Source organism: Laccaria bicolor, genomic scaffold (assembly GCF_000143565.1).
Source record: "Laccaria bicolor S238N-H82 LACBIscaffold_9 genomic scaffold, whole genome shotgun sequence".
Lineage (NCBI taxonomy): Eukaryota > Fungi > Basidiomycota > Agaricomycetes > Agaricales > Hydnangiaceae > Laccaria > Laccaria bicolor.
The window spans coordinates 966,414-983,541 of NW_001889880.1; the positions used below are offsets into that span (position 1 = coordinate 966,414).

At 48.5% G+C, this 17,128-nt stretch overlaps 10 protein-coding genes across 10 annotated transcripts; 4 read left to right on the forward strand and 6 right to left on the reverse strand.

The window, feature by feature from the left end:
• Window positions 1–36: 36 nt before the first annotated feature.
• LACBIDRAFT_293905 (uncharacterized protein) lies at window positions 37–1,568 on the reverse strand (the record flags this gene model as incomplete). The annotated part of the gene is made up of 3 exons (XM_001879982.1): window positions 37–683; window positions 936–1,293; window positions 1,348–1,568. 3 exons carry the CDS (start codon window positions 1,566–1,568, stop codon window positions 237–239), a joined length of 1,026 nt encoding a protein of 341 aa, XP_001880017.1. The 3' UTR covers window positions 37–236.
• Window positions 1,569–1,708: 140 nt separating this feature from the next.
• On the forward strand, window positions 1,709–6,433 carry LACBIDRAFT_293906 (uncharacterized protein; the record flags this gene model as incomplete). Its single annotated transcript, XM_001879730.1, has 13 exons — window positions 1,709–1,822; window positions 1,882–1,967; window positions 2,018–2,201; window positions 2,261–2,444; window positions 2,525–2,712; window positions 2,757–2,822; window positions 2,877–3,447; window positions 3,504–4,079; window positions 4,135–4,864; window positions 4,916–5,925; window positions 5,947–6,067; window positions 6,157–6,354; window positions 6,410–6,433. Exons 1-13 carry the CDS (start codon window positions 1,780–1,782, stop codon window positions 6,431–6,433), a joined length of 3,981 nt encoding a protein of 1,326 aa, XP_001879765.1. The 5' UTR covers window positions 1,709–1,779.
• A 444-nt stretch (window positions 6,434–6,877) lies between these two features.
• LACBIDRAFT_326191 (uncharacterized protein) lies at window positions 6,878–8,087 on the reverse strand (the record flags this gene model as incomplete). The annotated part of the gene is made up of 4 exons (XM_001879983.1): window positions 6,878–7,089; window positions 7,213–7,243; window positions 7,312–7,438; window positions 7,489–8,087. 4 exons carry the CDS (start codon window positions 8,085–8,087, stop codon window positions 6,878–6,880), a joined length of 969 nt encoding a protein of 322 aa, XP_001880018.1.
• A 1,060-nt stretch (window positions 8,088–9,147) lies between these two features.
• Window positions 9,148–9,943, forward strand: LACBIDRAFT_318984 (uncharacterized protein; the record flags this gene model as incomplete). Its single annotated transcript, XM_001879731.1, has 2 exons — window positions 9,148–9,308; window positions 9,382–9,943. The coding sequence occupies 2 exons, from the start codon at window positions 9,148–9,150 to the stop codon at window positions 9,941–9,943; spliced, it is 723 nt and encodes a 240-aa protein (XP_001879766.1).
• A 34-nt stretch (window positions 9,944–9,977) lies between these two features.
• Window positions 9,978–10,290, reverse strand: LACBIDRAFT_318985 (uncharacterized protein; the record flags this gene model as incomplete). The annotated part of the gene is made up of 2 exons (XM_001879984.1): window positions 9,978–9,986; window positions 10,039–10,290. The coding sequence occupies 2 exons, from the start codon at window positions 10,288–10,290 to the stop codon at window positions 9,978–9,980; spliced, it is 261 nt and encodes an 86-aa protein (XP_001880019.1).
• A 48-nt stretch (window positions 10,291–10,338) lies between these two features.
• Window positions 10,339–10,886, forward strand: LACBIDRAFT_318986 (uncharacterized protein; the record flags this gene model as incomplete). The annotated part of the gene is made up of 3 exons (XM_001879732.1): window positions 10,339–10,432; window positions 10,509–10,560; window positions 10,619–10,886. The coding sequence occupies 3 exons, from the start codon at window positions 10,339–10,341 to the stop codon at window positions 10,884–10,886; spliced, it is 414 nt and encodes a 137-aa protein (XP_001879767.1).
• A 2,060-nt stretch (window positions 10,887–12,946) lies between these two features.
• LACBIDRAFT_318988 (uncharacterized protein) lies at window positions 12,947–13,186 on the reverse strand (the record flags this gene model as incomplete). Its single annotated transcript, XM_001879985.1, has 2 exons — window positions 12,947–13,115; window positions 13,176–13,186. 2 exons carry the CDS (start codon window positions 13,184–13,186, stop codon window positions 12,947–12,949), a joined length of 180 nt encoding a protein of 59 aa, XP_001880020.1.
• An 83-nt stretch (window positions 13,187–13,269) lies between these two features.
• Window positions 13,270–13,514, reverse strand: LACBIDRAFT_318989 (uncharacterized protein; the record flags this gene model as incomplete). Its single annotated transcript, XM_001879986.1, has 2 exons — window positions 13,270–13,426; window positions 13,489–13,514. The coding sequence occupies 2 exons, from the start codon at window positions 13,512–13,514 to the stop codon at window positions 13,270–13,272; spliced, it is 183 nt and encodes a 60-aa protein (XP_001880021.1).
• A 459-nt stretch (window positions 13,515–13,973) lies between these two features.
• Window positions 13,974–15,976, forward strand: LACBIDRAFT_318990 (uncharacterized protein). The gene is made up of 12 exons (XM_001879733.1): window positions 13,974–14,108; window positions 14,175–14,456; window positions 14,581–14,642; window positions 14,694–14,791; window positions 14,849–14,907; window positions 14,997–15,004; window positions 15,059–15,181; window positions 15,246–15,261; window positions 15,313–15,355; window positions 15,412–15,424; window positions 15,477–15,812; window positions 15,864–15,976. Exons 4-12 carry the CDS (start codon window positions 14,696–14,698, stop codon window positions 15,911–15,913), a joined length of 744 nt encoding a protein of 247 aa, XP_001879768.1. The 5' UTR covers window positions 13,974–14,108; window positions 14,175–14,456; window positions 14,581–14,642; window positions 14,694–14,695; the 3' UTR covers window positions 15,914–15,976.
• On the reverse strand, window positions 15,964–16,895 carry LACBIDRAFT_189987 (uncharacterized protein; the record flags this gene model as incomplete). Its single annotated transcript, XM_001879987.1, has 4 exons — window positions 15,964–16,428; window positions 16,459–16,546; window positions 16,608–16,716; window positions 16,775–16,895. 4 exons carry the CDS (start codon window positions 16,893–16,895, stop codon window positions 16,060–16,062), a joined length of 687 nt encoding a protein of 228 aa, XP_001880022.1. The 3' UTR covers window positions 15,964–16,059.
• Between the last annotated feature and the right edge of the window lie 233 nt (window positions 16,896–17,128).

Consider the following 17,128-nt stretch of genomic DNA (forward strand, 5'->3'; position numbering starts at 1 on the left):
CAGTGGTGGCGGAAAGTAAGAGTTAAGTGACGCGTTATTTGCATGAGATATGTTTACAGCAGCTATGTAGCTGTAAAATACAGTACTAAGTACAAATTCTGTAGACATAGAGAGCGGAGGACATGACTGTCGTGAACTATCGTAAAATCATCCAAGCCAATAGGTAGAAAAAATCAAGAACGACAACAAAAACAAGAGGAGAGCAATAAAGTTAAATATATAAGGGACTTCCCGTCTCAATCTACCTCTGCGGACATCAACGCCATCCTATCCGGCGTAGATTGCACATCGTCCTCTGTCTCTGTCTCTCTTGGCTTGATTGTCAGGCGCTGTTGTCGGAGGAACGTCTTGGAAAACATTTCAGGTGCCCCTGCAATTGCCTCAGCAAAAGCAAAGGCTAATCCAACAGATGCGTTGAGCACGCGCCATCTGAATCCCAGAACGTCAAAACCTAAACCAACGGTCTCTGTTGAGGAATCAAATGGGTACGCGATTTGAGCAGCAAGGCGAATGATGGCAGCTGTCAGCGGGTCAAATGGTGCAATTGGGTTTGGCGGTGAGCCTTCAGGTTGAGACCGCGAGGCTTGATTAACCGGGTTGAAAGATATGAGATTGCCGACAAAGGCTGGGATGATGAGCGTGGGCAAAGCCCAGTGTAGAATGACTTTCCAGAAAGTCGCAGTCTGGAATGTGGTCCAAGGAGGATATGTGAGTGGGAGGGTCACGTCTCCCGAAAGAGGTAACTAAGAGTTATTGCTCAGTGGCTGCAAGTCTGAGAAGGGTCGTAGCCTTACTTGTGTAGTTTTCCATGGAATTATTACATATAGTATGTATAATATCTCGCACAGAGCGGTTAGAGACAAGATGTTGCGAGAATTAGATAAGAACTGACAATTGTCAGGAGGATCGACGGTAAATTCTTAGCTTACGCTTACCTCGCGGGTTGCGATAAACATATCAGCGCCATTCCGTAGGATTTCATTTTGTTTGATTTGCTGAACCGAAATGTTTTTATCCTGTGGGCGAGGGGAATCCTCGATAAGGTTCGTCGTCGCTGGCGGTGGTATCGGGCTCTCAAAGGGCGTCAAGTCTGACTCTTTAAGGGGTGACTGATTCGGCGAAGTGTCCGCCGGAGAAATTGGGTGCTTGAGGAAGGTAGAGACGTCGCGAAGGTCTTTAATGGGCGTGGATTCGCGGATTGGATCCAAAGCGGCTATGCGGCGACCTACAACTGTCCTTGGTTTCTCTGTGTCCACGACCGGGGCTTCCACGATAGGGGGAGCAAAACGCCCGCTAAACGCGTCATTATTGAGTGTCCTTTGGACAGTTTGATCATGAGCGACTCACCTGGTAGGCGCTGGCTGAGGCTGGACGCTTCGTTTCCTCCTGCCGAACAAACCAGTGAACATAGGTTCATCTTCAAGTGTTGCCTGGTGGTTATCGAGATGTCTTTTAATTCTTATTTGAATTTCTTCTTTAGTTCCTTGGTCACTTAATCTGAGGGCATTGGCAATTTCTTGCAGCTCTGATTTCTTTTTGGGCTGAAGCGCGCCCGAGTATGCGGGCATGGTGGTCGTGGGTAGGGTTAGGTTTCAAACATAAACAATACGCGAATCTCCTGTTGTTCCTTATTTACGCGCAATTCATGTGACTTCAATACCGCCATCACCATGCAAACCAATTTAGACCAGTTTATACTTGCGCTGTAACCATCTTTGCCTTTCTTTTCCTTTCTTTCCTTCTTCCTTGTCCTCTGGCAGGATTTCTGGTCTTCCAGCAATGTTCATTTTTTTCATTCTCGCATGTTTGCTCTCAGGACAAGGTATAGTACACTCCAGAATTATAGCGACCGTGAACTGACTTGACGCGGTCAACGCGTAGTCTTCTCCTTTAGCATTACTGTTGGATCTCGCAGTTTGGCCGCTACAGAAATTTTACTGATTCCAGAGAGCCCGGTGGGACAAGCGGTGAGTGTATTCATGCCAGTAACGATTGTTGCCTCAACTACTCCTTCCAGTGTGCATCAAATTGCTCAGTGGCAAGTTCTAAGATCGCTGCTTGTGACGATGTGGGATCCTGTCTCTGCAGCGCAGACACCGTCGCCTCTCTATTGGACTGCGAGACATGCATGTTCCACTATCTTATCAATACCAACACGCCTGCACCAGATTTTCGCGCCGGATCTACTCCTGTCCTGCAGGGTATGTTTATGTTTTTCTCAGTTGGCTTAAGTGCTGCCTATCTCAACTTTTCTTCGTAGCGTACTCAAGTGCTTGTAATGCGACTGCCAACGTTGTCCTTGCGCCCAACCAGATTGCTCTACAGCTTCCAGGAACGTGGGATGGCCCTTTTGTTGCAGTATTACCGTTTGGTGGAGCGCTCTTCGTCGTGATTTTGGGTGGTATGATTGGAATGTCAGCTCTGTACATGTTCGCCAATTTGTTGTAAGTAGAGCAATGACAAAGTTGGCGTAGACACAATTACGTAACAATTAAAAAATTCAAGCCCCGCTTGGAATCATTAGATTCCGCTGCAAATATTCGTCACATCCTAACCATCCGTCGTCGTCCACCATGTCCCAGTACAAATCTGCAATCCGCGCTCAACCACCCTCAGACCTCCCAGACAACCCGAAGTATCGCCAACAAGCACGCCAACTTCAAGAGCTCTTTCCTGCTTGGTCAAACGATGGTATTGTGACGCCTTATTTCCGTCGGTACTGCTCTATTCATCATTTTTTTCTCCTTCAAAAACAGACCTCCACTCGCTCCTTACTGAAGTTGGAGGTGATGTTGAGTTAGCTGCTACGAGAATTAGTGATGGTTCGTCTTTTGCTTCCATCGTCCTTCTTTGTCATACTGACTTGTCACCACCAGGTGTCGCGGAACAGTGGGGTGAAGTCTCGCGTAAAAAGGACAAAAAGGCGCCCGTTTCCACCCAACCTCCAAAGGACTCGTTTTCCTCGCGGGGTGATTCTCGTGGGGGCAGAGGTGGTCGAGGTGGCCGAGGTGGGTCTGGGCGTGGTGGAGCTTCAGTTCGGGGTCGTGGTGGCCCTCCAAGAGGCGGTGCAAATGGGCACATCTCCCGCACTCAAAGTCCTCGTCCTTCCTCGGCGGCTCCTGTCAATGGAACTGGTCACACGGCGTCGGATAGTGCCAATAAATTAGGTGATGCTTCTCCAAAGGCATCGGAGTCCCACGACCACCCGGACAGCATTACACCCTCGACTTCAGGCTGGACGGAGGCTTCGTCTTCTCAACCTGAAACGTCTACTTCGGCTACATCACTCTCAACATCTAGCTCTGCTTGGGGTGGCACTAGTACCGCGTCGACTTGGGGTGGCGATACTGACATAAACGGGTCAACTTTATCTGTCAATGTTAGCACTCCCACCAAAGTTGCGAAATCACCAGCGACGTCAAAATTGTCGTGGGCTCAGATTGCACGGTGTGTCCATCAGTTTTTTTCTGTGTGTGTATTTTTCATCATTGACCCTTCTCTAGGCACCATGAGAAACCCGCCCCGCCTCCTCCAGTGGTTTCGCAAACGCCAGCGGCATCACTTTCCACCCCTCTTGCTCCAAGCATCAACATTGAAGCGTCCGAACCAGAAGTTCAGCATGGTTGGGAAGAACCCACCACCGTCCAGACTCCTACGTGGGACGATGAAACACCCGTGAAGCTGTCGACGTCTACCGCAGACGCGTGGCCACCAGCGACAGAATCAGTGCCGGAGGAATTGGCGCCTGAACAGTCAGAAGCTCAATTTACGGATGAGGTGAAGGAAAGCGCAGAGAACACGCCAGCCCCAGTGGAGGAAGCTGTGCCTGAGCCAAAAGTGGAGGTCAAGGCTCTTTCGCCAGCTTTAGCGACCCCCGCATTACCATCCCATGTCACTGCGACTCCATCGCCGAAACTTGCTGGCCGTTCACCTTCTGCCTCGCATAGGAGTAGTGCCAGGTACAAGGTCACTGACCAACCTGTTGTTATGCCCAGCTCTTTCGGGTCAGGAATTGAGAAGGTCGGAATGCAGTTTGGTAGTCTCGGTCTTGGAGGTGAAAGCTTGCTCGACTCCACTCCGTAAGCCTGTCGCATTTTGATATTTTTGTGAATGTGCTGACCGACTTTTGGTCAGAAGTGAACTTGACACGCCCAGTGTTGCACCTGAAGCCGCCCCTCCCGCTATTCCCCAAGCCAAACATCATGATGCCCCAGCCCCTCCACCCGTCACCACTCCCGCCACAACTGCATCGTTAACTTCCGTATTTCAGCAGCAGCAAGCAATACCACAACAGGCTCAACAACAATCACAGCCCTCTGCTCCTCAACAATCCACGCATCATGTCATTCCCAACTCTGTCTCGCAACCAATCCAACCGACACAACCTCAGTCTACACATATTGCTGCTGCTTCCCCCATTCAACAATACACCCAACAACAAGCAGCTGCCTCGCAACATCAACAATCTCTGGTAGGCGCTCAACTCCAGCAACAACAACATCAACATCAACAAACCCAGCCCCTACAACAGCACATCCCCCAGCTTCCCCAACAGGTACAACCCACTCCAGCCCACCATTCATACGCTCAACACGGACTCCCTACGCATATTGACCCATCACAGCAACAACAAATCCAATCCCCTGCTCAGCAACAGCCTCTCCAAACTTCTACTCACTCGAACTACTTCAGACAGAGCGAAACCGTACCTTCCGCACCTTATTTCCATACTTCTACACCTCCTGCCGGACAGATTCAGGATAGCCCCTACGGCTCTTTCGGCCAAGTCGGGGTACAAGGCCAACACCAACAAGGATCCTCGGCGTTCGGTTCCGCAGATTACAGCTACGCTGATTCCCAGCGGGTAAGCAAGAATTGATCTTTTCGGAGTTTTTTACTGATCCTTTGTACTCAGGGCTTCTATGATACGTATGCCCAACAATCCGGGTTTGGGAGTAGAAGCGTACTTGGACACGATGACGTCAAGGGTATTCCAGGGAGCCAGCAACAACCTCCCACCTCAGCCAGTCTTCAACCTTCAGGCGTTCAGGCATCCCAACAGCACGGCTCCTCGCAAACTACTGGACAGCCATCTGGCGGTCAAGGTCCTCAGCAATATCAACATCCCCCTGTACCATACTATTATCCACCCTTTCCACAGAGCCAGTACTACTCTCCACCTTACAGCTCTGGCTACGGAGTTCCTCAGCCCTTCGTCAAATACCCAGCCATGTTTCAACCTGGGCCTCCTGGCCCAGCCTCTGCGCCCACCCCCACAACTAAGCAGTCAGGTGCAAACGTGGGGGTAGGCATTCAACCTCAGAGCTACAACCAGGCTTTGTACCAGCAAGCTAGCTATGACGACTATCAGCCACACCCTCATCAACAACATCATCAACACCAACACCAGCAACACTCACACAACCTTGGACTTGGTCAGGGTTCCGTTGGTGTCGGCTCAAACGATTATGGAAAGCAGCTATATGGTCAAGGCCAGGGTGCCATGCAAGGCTTTATGGGTTTAGGAGGCCAAACAAGCGGAGGGACCAGCGGCCCCACTTCGAGTGCTGGCCCGCGAGGTGGCAACTCACCCGAGACTGCTTACAAACCCTACGCTGCAAAAGATGTGGGGGTTCCCTCTGCTCGCGGTTCTGGGCAACAGCAAGGAGGACAAGTGCCAGGTCAAGCCCAGCAAGGGCCAGGTCAAGGGGTCCAGGGTGGTCCTCAAGGGCAAAGCTTCTATGGAGGGAACAGATTCGGAAGTGGAGTTGGAGGTGCGGGTGTCGGTGGAAGTGTTGGTGGGCCCCAGCAAAACACACACCACCAGCAAAGCGGCCCACAAGGACACATTGGCTACCCCCAGGGCGCTAATGATGCCAGTTTCTACTCGTACCAGGCCGCCAGGCAGCAGCAGGGATACTGGCAGTGAATGAATTATTGCAGTAGTCTCTTCTCATCCGACTCGAATGATCTTGGTGCTTTCTTTGTGATGTTTACTCAGAGTCTCGTTGTCATACTTTCTCTCACTCTCTCTCTCTTATTCATTGCTTGGTATCTCAATACTTCTGTACGTTAGCTGTGATGCAAGCTGGGGCTGCTAATATACGTCTCACTCCGCAACACTTCCAAAACATATGTATATTACATACCAATCAGTCCACGAAATTCGAGATTTTCAAGGGAAGATCGTCGTCGACTCGGAACCAGTCCCTGGCGGCGATTTTCAACACTTCATTTATGTTAAACAACACATTTACGCACATGAATTTTGAGATGCGCACGTGTGGTGTTTTGAGGAAAATGCCGCGGGGTTCTATTTTTGGAGCATTGTGCCAGGCTGAGCAAAGGCTGAGAGTAAGTTATACCTGCCTACATACTGGATAAATACACGATGTCTACCTCCTCAAAGGCTGATTTCAAGGCGACTATGTAGGGGATTTGGGCTATGCAATTGCCCACCATACGCATTTCGCGAGGAATGTTGGTGATTGGTTGGTGAGTAGATCTTTCAAATCGGATAAACGAGAGACTGGCACCTACTGGCATGCGCAATCATCCCATCATGATCATAGGTTTACAGTTCGTTCAAACGAAGCGAGCAGAATCTGTATTCCCTTAACATTTATAGGAGAATACCGCTAACGTTGTTTCAAAACTCATGAAAATTTTGCGGAACCTCGTCACCTTACTTGCTAATCTGTATCTCGCTGATGAACCGGCTCGAGTACATACTACTACTAGTAGCTCTGAGCTGTTATACAAACCTATATAATACAAAGTTCATACAAACCACAGCAACGTTGCAGCCCCTCATACACTCCCTTGTACATCCTTTGCCGATGACATACGACTTAATAAGACTTCAAGCATGAAGAATTCACTCATCATGTTCTTGTAGGTCACTCTGCGAAGTCGGTTTCTCTTTTCCTCGGTAAAAACGTCGGGGGAGGCTAAGAAAGCATCCCGCTCGAGGGAGCAAGGCCTTGAAATGTGCGATTCGCTGTGAACGGCGTTGAGCTTTCTCCGCTGCCACCTTGGCTTCCTCTTCTTTCTTGCGATTCTTCAATACCTCGAAGTCCTCCCACACAGCTAAAAAATACTAGATGTCATTATCTTTATATAGGAGGTTGGGCAATAATTCTCACCAACGACGTCCAAGAAAGGGAGATCCGACCCGGCCTCATAAGAATAGTGCCCCTTGACCATACTCACATCGTAGAATTGGTAACACTCGCTTCGATTCCTTATGGGTTGTATGTATGGTCATAAAAAAACCCAGACGGGACATTTGTCTTGTGAGATTAGACGTACCTGAAACCTCTGACCAGGTTTTCCGAACGGCATGTGCGACATGTCGAGGCGATCCGTAGTAGCTTTGTACTGCGCCACATATTGTATTTTTTCAGCATAGGGATCCCGAGTGCGGCGAATTATACAGCTAACTATTGACATTAATAAGAACCAAGAATGTCATGGAAGGGCTCTCACTTGATTGCAGCACGAGACGGATCATTCACCAACCCCCAAACTTTGCCATTGTAAAAGATCCTGTTGGCAGCATACTGGTTTGGCTCCGGCAAAACTTTCTCCTGATCAAAACCGTATTTTTTCATGAGAGAAGTATCGGGGTTAGCCCATTTTGAAAAGTCGCCGTGGCGCATCTCCAAGATGCGGTTATTGAAAAACTCGATGTGATACTCATGAACCCGTGTCCACTCATGCAGTCCGGAGAGATATTGGAGATGACCTAAGTACCGGAAAAAGCCAAGGGGGATAGTCGGTTGGTTGCAAAAGTAGGTAGAAAGGACCGAGAAGTATGTGAAGAGGTGGCGGAAAACCAGGTTGGGTTCCCTAGACCATGTTATTGCCGGCTCCAGAAAGCTTTGAGGGCGTGGCGTCTGATGCGGAAGCCGTGGGGGTGTGGCCGCACCAAATTGCATTGGTAGGTTGTAAAGGTCTAAGGCACTGAAGTCGTGAAAGATCATTGACATTACAACAGTCTCAGCGATGTTGGGGAATTTTTGACAGATACCAGGGAAGATACTGTTGTTGCAACCTCGACGGTCCTGGTTCGCTGGCTGAGACATTGTGAAGGGCGGGTGGCCGGTTTTGAGGCGATGCGTCCGTGCTTCGATGCACAACGTGTAAGGTGGCTGGCGAGATGGAACGAGGGAGAAAAAGAGAGGGCGAGTAGCGATTTGGACTGGCGAAATTGTGTTTTAATTCAATGCTAGCAATCACGTGAACGCATTCTAGGATAACAGCCTGTGCCAGAATGGAGTCTGGACAAGTGTCTCTTCGTAATTCAAGTACCCACCCTTCTCAAAATTCTGTTCTCCGTCAGAAGGGGTCACCACCCAGTAGTTGAGAGGAATCTGAGAAGCCTTAGACCTGTATTAGAAGTGCCATGCGGTTGATTTTTGCGCGAGTACCTTGAGCGCTGCCGGCGCATGTAGTAGGTGTCTTCGCCACTCTTCTGTAAGACAACTTGTCATGTGAGTAATAATACTTTGCAACATTGCCCCCTTACCATTCCTTGAGGAATCCGGTGCTGGGGTAAAAAGTGGACCTGAGTTCAATTTGTTCGGCCCTGTGGTGCGGTCTTGTGTGTATCTCAGAAACAGGCAGAAACTCCACAATCACTTTGGACGACGGAGGCCACGAGATCCTCATCACCCCGCGCTTCCTCGCATGATTGCTGGGCGCTAGTCAAAGAGAGTAATTAGGTCACTGCCTCGCGTAGAGGGGGATAACCACCACGTACATTGTAGCTTTCTAGTTGTTGGCCAACACGTCTAGTCACGGCCAGGCGGCTTGCGTGAGAAATCATGTAACGTTTAACGTTTAACGTTTAACATTCACTACCCCAACACTACCTACCTCTACGTCACTCGTGCTTTCTAAGCATTTCATGTCTGCGCTCCGAGGTGAGCGACTTTTTCAAACCGCCGCATTGGAAAGGTGGCGTGGCTGTTCGGAGACCCGAGCCCAGGACTTTGTTCGGCCTCTCCTTTTCAATCGCTGCGGTACCGCCTCCATTGATCATGCGTTAACCAGGGCATTTGTTAACTTCCTAGGAATTTTCGAGACCGGACACGCGTTCTTTTCCGAGGCAAGTCTTTCCCTACGGTTAGCCACTGCTTTCTAATGGCTGCGTACGGCCCCGGCGTTGTGAACTGGCAGGGAAATTTTGTGACCCTTGGCCTACCTTGCTGCTTTGAAGCGCTGCTCAAAGCGACGGTTGCGGAAGAAGCCCGTCATTTTTCGCAAGGGTACGAGATTGACCCGTTTGGGGGGTCCCCGCTTTCGTCCGCCCCTTCGTCCGCCAACCCTTCGCCTCCTAGCTCACCTCTTTTACTTCCCATTGAATCAGGGGACGAGGTCATTGAATCTTCTTCAGGCAGCGGCCTTCAAGACATGGGCGCCCAGACTGCAATCATACTACGTTGATGGCCTGGGTAAGCTATATGCCCATAATTCACAGCTAAAGCGTATTTTCTCTTCCTCTGTCTTCGCTGCGGCAAGCATCAATTTTGGTCCCCGAACTGTATGTTTTCCTCATAAGGATCAGGGAAATTTGCCTTTTGGATGGTGTGCAATAACGGTTCTAGGCTCCTTCAATGCAAAGAAGGACGGTCATTTAGTTCTTCGGGAGCTGGGGCTAGTCATTGAGTTTCCTGCTGGGTCAACCTTCTTCATCCCTTCGGCGGTCATCACACATTACAACACACCCATTGGAAGAAATGAAACACGGTATTCCTTCACGCAATATACTGTTGGAAGCATCTTTCGTTACGTTGAGCATGGGTTTCAGAAGGATGCAGAGTTTTACGCTGGTCTGTCGGATGAGGAGATCAGGGAGGAACATGAGAAGGCCGCAAAGCGGTGGGAGTTGGGCATTGGGATGTTTTCCACGTTGAAGGAGCTTTCTGGTTCCACATAGATATTCATTGCAGTTAACGTAGAATAGAATAGAATTAGATTGGCTGGCTGTATTACATTATAAAGCTCTAGCCCTGACAAAAGTCGGCCACTTACCATACACATTGCATACACATCAAAAGGCCCCATATCAATAGCCGCAAACTTGACTCTTTCTTGTAACGACTTTACCTGAATATGACATGGTTGGTTATTGTGAGTACATTTCGGTGGGTTGCGGCCTTTTCCGCGTACTTTTTCAATATCGCCCAATTGTAGAATTGGGGAGTCGATTGCACCAGATTCGAGATTCAAACCCTCCAACCTGCCAACAGAGAAGTCGAGATGTGTTAATACAGCTTGATCCATAACGGCTGACTCCCATACTAATTTCGCAAGCGTCAACTGGAACTCCAAATGGAGGCAGAACGAAATCGTCGGAAGCAACTGCTAGACACCCAAGCCCAGATCAATGTCGCCGAGGGCCAGAAACAACGGGTCATCTTGGAAAGCGAGGGCCATGTAAGTCCATCACATGTGTTCACTGAATTTCATTTGATTTGGAAACGTCTGCGCCCTTTTTCTAGCTGGAAGCCAAGACACACACTTCAAGACAGTAGTGAGGGAAGCCGAGGCCCGGCAAGTTTTGCATTTACCTTTATCGCGGGCTGTTGAATACATTTTGGACAAAATCTAGGCAACAGCAAGCCCTTATGGAGTCCTGTGCAATCGCCCAGCAGGTCGAGAATATCGCGCGCTCGATCGCCGCGAAAAAAGATGACTTCCGGCCAGAAGAGCGTCAACGTGCTTTGGCGACTTTGGTTGAACTGAAACGCCTGGAACAGCTTAAAACTATTGCCCAAAGCAAGAGCAGCTCGACATACTTCTTTGGCGACAAGCCGGCGCTGGGCGTATCGAGCGATGTCAACGTCGATTATTCGAGTCGGGTCAAAAGGGTGTTATAAAATATAAAAAAACGAGATGAGATCCACCCTTGAATTCTACCCGCATTTTTTTTTTGATACCCACTGGCATGATTCACCTCTACTCAGCAAAACTCTTCTTTGTTCACGTATATTTACATATATCTCTACAATAAGCTCCCTTGAATGACAATGTCACTTGTCCAAACTCAGCGAAGTTAAAGGTCGGCATCAGCCATAAAAAACTAAAGCCCCAGTCTCAATTGACTGTCGCAATGGACTGTCCTTGGGCGTTGTGGGATCATTGAATCCGGTGTGGGGTGTGAAAATGGCCACGGTTCCGTCTTGAATAGAATTAAAACTGAGAAGAGCGGGACAAAATCAGGGAATGAACAGAAAAAAACATCCGTTAGTCGCGCACCACTTTATCAACACGACCTCCTTTGGCGTCATGCCACGGAAATGGTTCCACTGGTGATTTGGATTGTATTTCACCCCCAAGTGTCTCCTCCTCATGATCAGGATAGATCAGGGCCACGAGCACGACGTCTGGGGGGTCTACGCTTCTGTAATCGCATAGTTCCAGCGGCCAATCAAATGCTGGATTACCAATGGGCCGCCAGATACTGATGATTCGAAAGCGACGTTTGAGAAGTTCGGGAACATCAGAAGCATGGAGATGTCTGTGAACTCGGGCCACTGAGAATTTAGTTGTTTGATCAACGTGGACTTGCGCAACCGGTTGACGGCGGTCTGGGGAGTCGTCAAATTCTCCGGGGCGATGACGAATGGCTGGATTTCGAAAATTAAAAAATTCCTTTTCGAAAGAGGAGGAAATGATCACACCATGATCAAAAATCACGACTTTGCTCGCCCCAGTCAATTTTTTGAGGAGTTCAATAGTCTCCGGGTATTATTCTTTCTCAACCTCTGCATCATTGGAGAAGGAAGTGTATTTGGCCGAGTGGCGGTGAAACTGGAAGCCAGCGTTGTCAAGGGTCACCGACTTCTCCTCTCCTCGAAGATTCTTGACGACGACGTCGTGATCGGCTGGTGTGAAGTTTCTTCCCTGTTCCCCCGTCGCGAGGCTGAATGAGCCAAGGCTGAATCCAAAATCGGCTGACCCATTCAGCAACGTAGTCCTCCCTGCCGTAACCGAAGATTAGCTTACATAGATTCTGAGATATACCGAAGATTAGCCCAAACCCTCTTCGTTTGCTTGTCCGGTCGTTCGAAATTCACCGAGCTGTAGCGGGCCTTCATCCATGACTCGAAAAAGATGGGGTGGATGTCGTAAACCTTCCAGAGAACGTTTCCAGGTAGAAACTGTGATATCTGTCGCAAGACGTCCCTGTCCAAGTCTTGCAACACCATATCGCCTGTTCACGTCGATAGATGGGGACAGTATGGGTGAGGGAGAGATTGATAAGTAGCTGGGCTCGAGGCTCATCATATTGGTGGAAAGGTGAATAGCATCACGTGTTGCTGTATGACGGGTCCGAACTTTTGATAAACGATGGGTGGGTGGGGGATTGGAAGAGGACTGGGGAGAACGCTCAGGAAGGCCTGCGATTCATTGGCATCTCCTAGAGGGACATCGCCATCAGGCAACACTTACAATCAATACTTTAACTATAGCGACGCCAAGAAACGAAATCTTGGAACATTCAAGAAATTATGGCCTGGCAAAAAAGAAAGTAAATCCGACCATCTTGGCGCGACCTAACTGCACCCCACTAGCTTAGTAAACGAGGCTGGTGGTGAAGAGAGTGGGAGTGCTTTTGAAAAGAGACAGGACACAGGCGACCTTGGCAAACGAATTGACCGCGGAGAGTTCCTTGAGCAATGTTCGCAAGTTTGACTTACTTTCAAAAATAATCTGCGACCAATCAGTGTAAAAAGCGACCCCAAAGTCGCATTTACATCTTGTGGACCCGCGTGGCGCAGAAATATATTACAGATTCCATCCAGTCGACGTTCGAACCAGGGCGAGGTTGTTATTACACTGCCAGAACGTTAGAAACGACGTTTTGCTATCTCGATGAAGAGCAAAAAACGCACTTTCTTGATAATCAGCAGCTAAGAGTCTACCGAACCCTTTGTCATGATTCCGCACAACGAGGAGGTAATGAGAAAACGAACAATTCTAAGACTATTTCAGGCGGGACGCGCTCCATGAATTCGTTCGTTGGTATGTCCTCCTTTGATGCAGCACTCTCGTAGTGGGACTTGAAACACATATATTCGACGAGTTTCTCTGTAATGATGCCCCTGCAATCGTTCAGACTCTTGAGAAAACCCTATGAATACATTGGCGCGGGGAATGCGCACCTTTCTTTCATAGAGCATATCCGCGTTTTAGCTTCCGTGTACCCACCTGCGCGACTGAGTCAACATGACGGCCTCGAGGACAAAGTGGCGCGTTTCAAGCCCAAATGGACACTTCACTTGTTGGATCGAGCATATTCCTCATTGTACCACTGGCCAGCGCGACTTTGCGCTTGACGAGGTACGTGAAGCCATCAGTGGTCTCTAGCCGCACCCAATCCGAATCTTTCGGCTCGACTTCAGATGGTTGCGTCCTACATTGAGAAAGTCGCGTCAGATACGCGCGGGATAAGCTCAGAAGGAGGGTCGTACGTGCATTTCGACGTCGGTTGGGTCTGCCATGATGAGTGTTGTCCAGAAGATACGATATTGTTCGGGACAAGCCAAATTGGACCTTGACAAACAAGGTGATGCGTTTTGAGGAGAGTGCCGCCGGGTTCTATTTTTGCAACGGCCCAGGGTAAGTGATACCTGCCAACATACTTGATGAACACACGATGTCTACCTCTGATTTCGAGACGACTAGGATATTTGCGCTATGCAATTGCCCACCATATGCATTCGCGAGTATATTGGTCAGTAGATCTTTCAATTTGAATAAACGAGAGACCGGCAATCATCCCATCATGATCATAGGTTTTGCAACTAGAGTCCCCTGTCACCTCAATTGTCATGTACAACGCAGACAACCCCTTGTTTTCGATCCAACACGTTGTGGCTTATCACAACTCACGGACATATTTTTTTGCCAAGCATCTCTCCAGATCTATCCTCAGCGCTGGTGGATCACTATATGAATAGAGAGCCCATGATCAAATCCTTTGGTTTCCAGCCTTATCAACGACCTCCTTTGGCGCTTCCACGAGCGGTGGATGCTCCAAACAAACGAGGACTCCCGTGGTAAGCGTATAAGATGTCGGACTTCGAGCCAGGAATGTGAGTGACTTTCAGGTTAAGGTTATAAGGTTCGAACTTAAAACTCATCTATCTACCTTATGCCAGAAGCCTGAATTACTACTTTGCCCTCGCTTCCTTCAGTAAGCCTCCCCCTTTCCACCGATCCCCCTCGGACCAACCTCCGATAGCAATCCTCCTGCATGAGTATCTAGACACACTTCCCGTTGAGGTTGACAGGATGTGGTATTCAACGTTTCACGGCCCCAGGATGAGCTGGAACTGGGTCTCATTCTTCTTCTATCTAAACCGCTATTTCATTTTGGTCAGCCATGGGCCTGTGATGCTAGAATTCTTTTGGAGCACAAGCAACCCCAATAAATTACCAGTACGTTCACCTCCTTGTCATTTTCCCCATCTTCCCGAATCTCCCAGACCAAAGCTCATTAACCCACAAATTTACAGATGTCAGCCCTCTTACAGAGCTAACCTCTCCTCACTGACGCTTGCTCAGCTGCCATGCCCTCCGAGAATACCATCATTACCTAGTTATCGTCATCCAGGCTATCGTTTCTTGTATGTTGTCCCTTCAATTGATCAGGATCAACATTAACTTTTACCATAAAGGCATGTTGATAATGCGCGTATATGTGCTATACGAACGTAGTCGCAGAGTTCTGGCAGTCCTTGTCGGAATGGCGCTCACGGTCATTTCGTTTGGTTGCGTACGTTTAACGTTCATCAGCAAACGATTGAGTTTCCTGAAGTTTTCCATCAAACAGTGGTCAGTTCTCGGCACGAAGAATACAACCCCAGATATGGATCCAGTGCTTCCTGTGGGGTGCGCCGCTTCCCTCACACGCAGTCAGTTAGTGCTGATCATTTCGGCTTCTCGTTTGTGGGCGATACTGACGCCTTCTCCTACTTTAGGGGAATACGTGGGTCTATTAAAGTTTGAAAATGAATTGAGGATTACATTTTTTTTTGTCTAGACATTGGAGCTGCGTGGGGAGGCATGCTAGTGTTCGACAGCGTAATTTTCGTCATGACAGTTCTGAAGTCTTTCCCTCTCCGTTCAAAAAGCCAAGACCTAATAACTGTGCTACTACGCGACGGCAAGTCAACTATGTCCATACTGAGGTCGTTTTTTCTGATAATCTCCTATTTTTTCTTCTTTAGGCACTATATATTTTAGGTGCGTCCCCCCGACACAATAATAAGATTTCGACTTATTTCGTCTCAATAGCGTGATATTGGCAGTAAACTTAACCAATATCCTTATCCTTGTGGTAAGAAGTATCTTCTTAGCTTGGTGGTGTGGATAACTGATATACTGGGTTCCTAGCTTGGTGGGGTAAGCCAGATATATTCACTCACTGGTAAACCTGGTTTTCTGATTATTCTCCAAAGCCCTTTACGAGGAGTCTAGGTACAGTGCCGATGAACGTGTAGGTTTACTACGCTACTTTGCATTCACCAAGCACTTATACATTCGGCGTTTTCCTCACAGCATCTCCTCGGTGATGATATCGAGACTCGTGCTTAACCTCCGCGATCCTGCCCTTGTGCGAGGGAGACAGTCAGGAGAACCTGGTTTGAGTTCCACTGCGGGTGTTTGTCCCAATATTTCAACCATCGCCCAAACGCAATACACTCGAGATCCAGAGGATGGATGGGTGCCTACAAATACAACTTATAAGTTGTACGAGGAAAACAATGGATACAGGGGTTCTGGACGACCACACGGTGCGTATCACATTTCGATGCAAGTGACATGAACTCAATTACGGATATTAGGCACCCAAACCCACGACATACAGCTTATTCCTGTGAATCATCGACTCTGATTCTGTATTGATATGTTCCGTGTACCCATATAACTTATATATACGTGATAGATGTGCCATGCCACCCAGTAATATTGTTTGAATGTACTTGTAGCCACTCTCTAATATTAGAATACAATGATAATCCAAAGATTTTTGCCTGGCATTTACAATTTATCACTCCACAACTTTGCAACAGGATCATCAATTCTGTTTATGACCAGCGGTTCAACTAGGCTCCACACTTCGTTGGCCACAACCTTACGTTCCCGCCCAGCGTCCACGGTAACCCAGTTCGGCCTTACAGGTCTCTGAGTCTCGTTCTGCATCTCTGATCCCAACCTTTGGAAAATGCCCCTCACCCGCGCCTGCAGTTCCTCTTTCTCGTACCGCTCCTCCCCGTATCCGCCACGCAGCTTTGCTCGTTCAGGTGCAATATCAAGGAAAAGGACCAGATCTGGCGCTGGGAGACCTATATCTGGGGATCGGCACCATTCGTAGGGAAGTTTCGGGGATGGGGTCGAGGATGGAATTCCCTCTGCTTCGCTAGGATTATTTAAATGCACCTTGGATGCAGAAAACGCGATTCCGGAGAAGGCGTATCGGTCACAAATGATAGGTGTCCCTGCTTCTAAGAGCTGGGTTATGTATGATCTGGACATCGCAAATTGTGTGTTAGCCTGAAGAGAACAAAAGAAAAAACAGGTCGACGTACGCGAGCTCCCATCGGTTAGCGGAAAAGAGGAGATGAATTACATGGTCGTCCAGCTCTGAGTCTGAACGAAGGTATGAATCAATCATTTGGCCAATGACTGTTGTCCTATCTGCGTTTAAGATAGTATTAAAAAGTGGGAAGTCGGAAGATTAAACATCGGTACGAACCAGGAAATTTCATCAACTTTGCCTGAATTCCTTCGGCCTCAAGACGTGTATGAAGGAGTGACGTTTGGGTTGTCTTCCCTGACCTATCGAGGCCCTCTATGACAATAAATGGTGCGCGCATTTTCTCTTCGTTGGACTCTCTGCAATGACCTTTTAGTTCGAGTTGGTTGTACCAGTGGCTAACGTACCTGTGCGCGAACGATGATAGATTCTATTGAAAGTAGACCATACGGAAGCAGGGTATTGACGGCAACTGATTATTGAAGCGTTTTCCTGTTCATCTGACTTGAATGATGGTTGGTGTATGTAGATCTTCGGTTTGTGAGTCCTGATAAGATTGTAGCCATCAAAAGC

Coding starts and splice junctions, on each gene's coding strand:
- LACBIDRAFT_318990 (XM_001879733.1), top strand. CDS start 14,696: ATGTTGATAATGCGCGTATATGTGCTATACGAACGTAGTCGCAGAGTT. Junction 14,792..14,848: donor CGGTCATTTCGTTTGGTTGC/GTACGTTTAACG, acceptor TCCATCAAACAG/TGGTCAGTTCTCGGCACGAA. Junction 15,813..15,863: donor GGGTTCTGGACGACCACACG/GTGCGTATCACA, acceptor TACGGATATTAG/GCACCCAAACCCACGACATA.